The following is a 7,945-nucleotide window of genomic DNA, read 5'->3' on the forward strand; positions in this document are numbered from 1 at the left end:
TCATTGAGTGTCCGGGTCTGCCTTCACCAGCACGGTCAGCTTAGAGATGGGGCGCCAGTAGTAGAAAGTGGAATGGCTCGTCTTCGAGGTGACCTTGACAGTCTTGAGCTTGCAGGTTCGCACGAGCCCATCGTCGCTGGGGCGAACCTCCGTCACGAGTCCAAGAGGCCAATCTGCTCTGCATACGGCTTCGTCACGTAGCACGACGACATCTCCGACAGCAACGTTACGTTGAGGAAGAAGCCACTTTCTTCTTCGTCGCAAAGAGGCCAAAAAGTCTAGCCTCCACAGTCTCCAGAACTCGTCTGCCAGTCGCTGAACTCTTCTCCATTTCTTCCTCGCCTCGACGTCAGCGCCATCGAAGATGCCAGGGATAGGCAGCACCCCGACAGCCTTCATTGTCAGGATGTGGTTCGGGGTAAGAGGGAGAGGGCCGGTGGGGTCTTCCAAGGACTCAACGGACAGGGGACGAGAGTTTACGATAGCCATGACCTCCAGCAAAAAGGTTCTGAGGGTGGAAGTGCTCAAGCGGGAAGGATATTTGCGCATGAGGCCGTTGAGGATTCGTCTGACTGTGCCAATCTGCCTCTCCCAGACTCCTCCCATGTGACTTGCCTTAGGCGTGTTGAAAATCCACTCGCATTGACGATCTTCAAGCCTCTTCTTCAACTCTTCTTTCTCAATGGAGTTCCAAGCTTCCCTCAACTCTCGTGAAGCGCCCACAAAGTTCGTACCTCTGTCACATCTCAACATCCTGATCGGACCTCTGATGGCTATGACGTTTCGAAGGCCATTGATGAGGGCATCAGCAGAGAGATCATCCAGGACTTCGAGGTGAATCGCTCGCATGGAGAGACACGTGATCATAAGGCCGTAGCGCTTGACTTGCCTACGTCCCTCTGCGACAATGAAGGGGCCGAAACAATCCATGCCACAGGATGTGAACGGGGCGGATTCTTCAACCCTGTCCAAAGGAAGATCGGCCATCTTCTGTGAAGCCTCCTTTCCGTACATCTTCTTGCATGTGACGCAATCCTTCAAAACTTGCGCAACCACGCGACGTATTCCAAAGATCCAGTAACCACGTGACCTAATGTGGTGAATGACGTTGGTCCTGCCAGCATGTCCCAGAGTTTCATGTGCTTCGGCGATCAACAGTTTGGAAACATGACAGTCTTGTGGCAGCAATTTTGGCTTGGACCATATGAGGTTCTTGGCATTTCTCAATCTTCCTCCGACTCTGTAGAAACCTTTCTCGTCTTTCTCAACGTTCAACTTCTTCAGTGTTTCTTCCCGAGACTTGCTGGGAGCAGAAAAGAATTCTCTTTGTGTAGCGAGGACAATCTTCTCTTCCGCTGTAGCTTCCGACGCCAGAACTTCTAAAGCAGGCATGTTCCGTTTGGTGTTGAGGAACCTGAGAACCTTTGCAATCCCTCGAACCAAAAAGCTCCATCTTGAGAACTTGGCAAAGGTTGTCTCCATCCCCACGTCAGATGTTTCAGCAATGGACGTGACTCTGCAGGAGCGTACTTCCAGATCATCTCTCTCAACAGTGGCTGTGATGTTTCCTCTCGGAATGTCAGACTGCCACAGGAACTGAGGACCTGAAAACCAAGTAGAGGCGTTGAGCTCTTTGACGCTTAGTCCTCGAGAGGCATGGTCAGCTGGATTCTGCTCAGTGGGGACATGATTCCACTGACTGACGGAAGAGACTCTGAGGATCTGGCTGATTCTATTGGCAACGAACACGTGAAACCTCTTCTGTTGATTTGCGAGGTACGCCAAAACGATAGTGCTATCAGTCCAAAAGACGTGCTCAAGCTTTTCGTACTTCAGCTCCTTCTCCAGAAATGAAGACATCTTGGCAGAAAGTGTTGCGGCTTGTAATTCCAGGCGAGGGACAGTTACCTGCTTCAAAGGGGCCACTCTTCCTTTGGCCATGACAAGACTGCAATGGACTCTGTCATTCTCATCTTTCAAACGTAGGTAGGAACATTGACCGTAGCCTCTTGTGCTGGCATCGGAGAAGTGGTGTAACTGAACCTGCGTCAAAGTTCCCAGGGTCGATGGAACAAAGTTTCGCGGAATGCTGACCTGTCTTAGACCGGGCAGCTCATCCATCCAGCTCTTCCAGAGGCCTTCCAAAACCTCGTCCAGTTCTTCATCCCACTCTGAGGTCTTCCTGCATGCCTCCTGGAGAATAATCTTGCCCTTCAGAATGAACGGAGCAAGGAAGCCAAGCGGGTCGAACAGCGCTGCCACTGTAGCAAGGACTCCTCTTCTCGTCTTCGGTTTCTCCTTGAGGTCGGGAGCGAAGGTGAAGGTGTCGTCTTCTATGCACCACTGTAATCCCAAAGTGCGCTCCAAAGTGCCAGTGTCGACTGCACTTCCAAGATTCTGACGTTTAGAAGCTGAACATTCCTCAGGAGGGAACAAACTGAGAAGCTCATCGCTGTTAGACGTGATCTTGTGCAGGTGCAGCTTCCTTTTACTACAGATCTCTCGAGCTCCCATGAGAACTTTGGCTGCAGAAGAGACGTCGTTGGCAGCATGCAGTCCGTCGTCTACATAGAAGTCATTCTGAAGGAACTGTGCGGCATCTTCGTCTTCGTGAGAGTGGTCGCGTCCCGCCTGCTGTAATGCGTAGTTGGCACAACCTGGTGACGATACTGCGCCGAAGATGTGAACGCGCATTCTGTAGTCGACAGGAGGTCTGGTGCGGTCTCCATCTTCCCACCATAAGAAGCGCAGGAAGTCCCGGTGTTCCTTGGTGACATGAAATTGATGAAACATCTTCTCGACGTCGCACGAGAAGGCGATCTCTCCCTTGCGGAAACGGCAAAGAACTCCGACGAGAGAATTGAAAAGGTCGGGACCTTGCAGCAGTGCTCCGTTGAGACTCTGACCATGTTTCTGTGCGCTGCAGTCGAAGACCACGCGGATTTTGCCTGGCTTCTTGTCATGATACACGCCATGGTGAGGGATGTACCACGATCTGTCGTTCTCTACTTCGTCTCTTGGAATCTTCTCAGCGTGGCCGCTCTCGATGATCTCGCTCATGAACTTGCAGTAGTCTTGTGCGTACATAGAGTCTTTCTCAAACCGGCGACTCAGCGAGTTGAGTCTCTTCAGTGCAACATCACGATTTGGGGGAAGCTCAGGGTTATCTGCACGAAAGGGTAAGGGCATTTCGTAGTGGCTCTTCTCATTCACCTTGATGGATCTTGCCAGGATCTCCATGAACTTGACGTCCTCTTGGGACCTGTTTCCCGTCTCCGATTCAACAAAATCCCTTTCCATGACCTGGAGTGCGTCGGAGATGCTGGGTTCGGCGAGCGTCGTGCGATATACGAAAGTGACTGATTCACCTTCGTACTCGCTGGGACAATACTGTTCTGTTAGAGACACGTGCATCACGTCATGGACAGACTGTTTTGGCGACACTTGTCCCAGTATCGTCCAACCCAACGGTGTGAGAACGGCGTATGGGTCTCCCTTGATGACTCTCTCTGGCATGAATAGCTCTGCATGATCGTAGCCAATCAACAACCCGGGAGTGCAGCCTTCGAGCAACGGGGGAATCTCGCTGGCAATATGACTCAAATGCTTGATGTTACGAGCGGTCTCTGATGTTGGTATGTTCTCAGTGTCATTGGTGAGATGGTCCGTCGTGTAGAGCGTTTTCAGGTTGTGGGAAACATTGGAGTTGAGGGCCTTAACACACAATCCGGTCACTCTCTGACATTCGATATGAGTGTTCTGAGAAGTCATAGTGTTCAGCCTCAATGACGCTGGCTCGGAATGAGTGTTCAGCTTGTCACTCAAAGATTCAGTAACGAAGGAGATGCAAGACATGGTGTCAAGCAGCGCGTATGTCGTATGCTCTACCGTGGGATTCTCTTTCGTCGAAACTCTGACCGGAACAATCATGGTAGCTCTGACTGGTCTGTCTGACTTGTTGGTCGTCGCGAATGCTGATCCAGAGGCAGAAACACGGGCATCTTGACTGATACAGACAAACCTTGAAGAATCTGGCGGTCCCCGTGCATTCCGTTGCTGATTGGGAATCTTCTTCCTGTAGCTAGGCGCTCCATGCAGCATAGTGAGATGTGGGCCTTGGCACTTGTCGCATATCGCCCTGGTAGTGCAGTCTACACTTCTATGGTCAGTCTTTCTGGCACAGGAAAAGCACAAAGACGCTTCGTACATGAAGTGTTTCCTGTCCTCAACGGGAATCTCATCGAACCTCTGGCATCTGAGTAGAGGATGAGAAGAAGAGCTGGTCGGAAAACGAACGGTACAAAAGGGACAGACTTCGTCGCAGTTCGTACTCAGGACAGTTTTAGCGTGGTGCTGACAAAGACATTTGTCACACTCTTGACATGCAGATGCAGTAGAACAATCCGTACTGTACGATGTTTTCTTGGGGACTGATGAACTGGCGGTCTGTGAGGTGGAAGAGGCGGCAGATTTGCTGGAGGAGAAAAGGGGCTCGCAAAGGATGTCTGCCTCTGTCTTGATGAAAGCTGACAACTCCTCAAAGGTAGGGTAGCGTTTCTTCTCGTTCTTGGTCTTGTTTACTTTCCGCACCCAGTTTCTCACCAACCAATCTGGAAGCTTGCTCATGAGTGTCTTGTGATAGGCTTGGTCTTCCAGATTCTGTAGCTGGCCTATCACTCGGCTCGCCACAAGGCATTGTCCAAGAAAGTCCGAGAAGGCGCGGAGGGCTTGTCCATCTTTGGGTTTGATAACCGGCCATGCATCTAGTTTCTCTCGGAAGGCTCTGGCAACGACGAAAGAACTGCCGAATCTTTCCTCCAGCGTCTGAAGGGCCTGCTGATAGGCCTGGGCATCCCTGATCAGAAAGAGTCCCTTGACCGCATCCTTCGCCGGACCGTCCAAGTACTTCTCCAAGTAGAGGAGCTTTTCCTCTGCAGAAACGCCCTGCCGCTCAATCAAAAGAGTGAATGAGGACCTCCAGAGAGGGTACGTCAAAGGATCTCCTGAAAACGTAGTGGGCTCCTGCGTCGGTAACCTGTTGATCAGGAGAGCCTCAGCTAGAGTACGAGCTAGGGCAGAACCCTCGGAGAGCGCTGGCTGGCCTTGCATCTGAGGAAGGTATGCATCTTGCCCGTAGTAGACGTCTGAAGGGCTCGTGACCGGAGCCTCTTGAAAACCATGCTGTGTATAGTCAGTGTCAGGAGCAAAGCTAGCAGCGTGGTCATATTGCGGCGTTTGCATGGGAGGATGCATGACAGAAGGCCCATATGCAAAGCTTGGCACATAGGTCGGAGACTCTCGGGGGTCATGGCAGGAAAAGGACCAGGGAAAGGCCCGGGAAAAGGTCTCGCTGATGGATTGAGGGATTTGTGAGGGAAACGGGAAGGCGCGTAGATCTGGCGAGGACGATCTTCGTGGCTTGGAATCTCAGCTTTGACAAACTGAGGCCGAAAGGAGGTCGCGAATTGGCCTCCGACTCTTGTCGTCATCGTGGTGGCTGTAGTCATCGTCGTAGTGGTAGGAGCCGTGGCTGTGACCGCTGCTGGAAGTGGGTGAGAAGCGGAGACAGGTTGAGCAAGGGTCCTGGAGATGCCTCGAAGAGTGTCGCGGATATCCTCGGCGGCCGACTGGAGATGCGAAGGGGCATAAGCCCTGACCTCCGTGGGCTGCTGAAGTGGCGGGAGTCCAGGCTTGGCTGCCGCAGGCTGATGTTGCCCAGAGACGAGGGTGTTGGTTCCCGGCTGGTGACGCGGGCGGGCGTAGGTGTCGGCTGTCGCAGGCTTATATGTATCTTGTGTGTGCTGTGTGTGCCTATCGTACCCTACCGCCACATCTCCTATGCTCTCTATGTGTGTACCTACATGCAGGGTGCTGTGAGTGCCTAGGTACCTATCAATGGGGCTGTCACGAGGTAGTTGGGGCATGAATCTTTCTCTAGCCCTTTGCTGGTCTTCTATGTCAGTTTTAAGGATCTTAAAAACGTCATGCTCTTCTTGCATCTTGCCTTCTCTCTCCACCCTCTCAAGTGCAGTCTTAACTTCCTTTTCTTTTTTCTTCAAAGCTAACCTTTCATCTTGAGCTTCTCTCTCTAAACGAGCACACTCTCTTTCCAACTCTCTTTCCATCTCTGCCTTCTTCTCAGCAGCCAAAGCTATAGACCTTTCCAACTCTCTTTCCAACTCTGCCTTCTTCTCTGCCTTCTTCTCTGCCGCCAAAGCTTTAGACCTAGAAGCCTTCTCCTCTAAAAGCAAAAGAGTTTCTTCTTGTCTGGCCCTTTCATCTGCGACCATTTGCTGGGACCTAAATCTTGCTGCGCTAACCGCCAAAGAAGCATCTAGAGAAACCTCTCTAGCACCTCCAGAAGCGACTGTGGAAGTCAAGTCCGAGCTGGAGGCGTACGGGTCTAACTTGGGAAAGAGACTGCGGTATTGTTCGTTGAGCGTCTCCGTTTGCATGTGCATATCGCTCAGATCCTCTTCTATAGCTACATCACTTTCAGCCACTTGACAAAGCCTCGAGTTCGCTACATTCAGCTCGTTTAGGCGCTCACAGAGGAGAATCTTATGAACTTTAAGGACTCTCCTTTTGTCTGGTGTTTCCCTAAAAGCTGTGCACAACTCGCTGATCGTATTCTTATGAGCTCGGCTTATGGCCCAGTACTTGTCTGACAGTTCCCTAACCTCAGCATTAAGTCTAGCCCTAACAATGGCGGGGCCTCTTTCTTCTCTACTTCGTTGAGCGAGATGCTCTGCACTTGCAGCCTGTTGGGAGGGCTCAGTTCCTAACCCTTCCTGTGTAGGAGAATGTTCAGCTTGAGAGGGAAAGTTATCTGAATTCAAAGTGTCTTGGGTCTGAGTGGGTTCAGCTAGAGACTCTCCCTGAGCGCCATCACGGTCGCCTTCATTCTTACGACTATCAGTGTCCGAAGCAAAATGTTCATCCCTCTCTACCTTCAAAGTGTAAGGGGATAGCTCGGCACTCTCATGAGAAGGTAATTTCTCATCCATACTTTAAGTCAAGTGAAAACGTAGAGGTTAACAAAGACTTGCGAAATATAGAGAAGCAAAATTCAAAACGGCACACCTCGGGTCACTCACTAGAGGGGAAGAAAATACGAAATACGAAGTGTGCAATGCTATGGTCAACAAACCTAAAATAATGCCTAAGTTGCTCTGCTCTGGGCCCGACAAAAATAAATTAAAATATTGTTCGCTAGATACGAAACACAGTTCCTTTAAGACAAAAGGTTCATGATCTCTTCACAAGATTCGTAAGGATAAGAAGTTCAAAAGTCAGTGGCCCTAATCACAGGCCTACAAAAGTTCATAATGGTCTTTGTCGAAAACAATCCAAAATGTTCCAAAAAATATCAGAGTTTCCACTGTGCTTGCCCTTGAGTAGCTGTAAGATTCTGTGATGGCTTATATAAATTCTGGAGGATGTAATTTTGGTGCTATAAAGAACCGACGCGCTCACAAAACAAAACGAACACTAGAATTGGAAAATTAATTAAAGTTTATTGTGAATATGTCGATGTCATAGTAATTCAGAATCAGCTCATAATATCAATATATAAAAGGCTAAACATAAATCTATGGAGAGGCTAAGTAACCTATATCGGAGCGTGGCGGAAAAACTAATCTAAGTTTAGAAAGTGAATTAAAGCTAAAATGTGAAGTAGAAAGGACTAGTTTGAGTGAGAGTGTAGAACAGTAGAGTGTGAAGCGTGGAGCATGGAGCGAGAAGCGCGGAGCGAGAAGCGAGAAGCGTGAAGCGAGAAGCGCGGAGCGGTGGAAACTGATAGAAAAGAAAAAACTAAACTTAGAATTCGAAACATCAAACTAAACATCAAAAGTGTCCTACAAAACATAAACATCAAAGATGGACGACAAAATGGCGGCCGAAACAAGATGGCGGCAAATCAATAAAAAATCACCAAGACAAA

The 7,945-nt window shown here is 49.9% G+C and overlaps 1 protein-coding gene across 1 annotated transcript; it reads right to left on the reverse strand.

The window, feature by feature from the left end:
* LOC138952303 (uncharacterized) lies at positions 1-6,461 on the reverse strand. The gene is made up of 2 exons (XM_070323940.1): positions 5,478-6,461; positions 1-5,181 (listed from the first exon to the last, which is right to left on the reverse strand). Exons 1-2 carry the CDS (start codon positions 6,459-6,461, stop codon positions 1-3), a joined length of 6,165 nt encoding a protein of 2,054 aa, XP_070180041.1.
* Positions 6,462-7,945: the final 1,484 nt, after the last annotated feature.

The sequence above is a fragment of the Littorina saxatilis genome, linkage group LG2, assembly GCF_037325665.1.
Source record: "Littorina saxatilis isolate snail1 linkage group LG2, US_GU_Lsax_2.0, whole genome shotgun sequence".
Classification (NCBI taxonomy): domain Eukaryota; kingdom Metazoa; phylum Mollusca; class Gastropoda; order Littorinimorpha; family Littorinidae; genus Littorina; species Littorina saxatilis.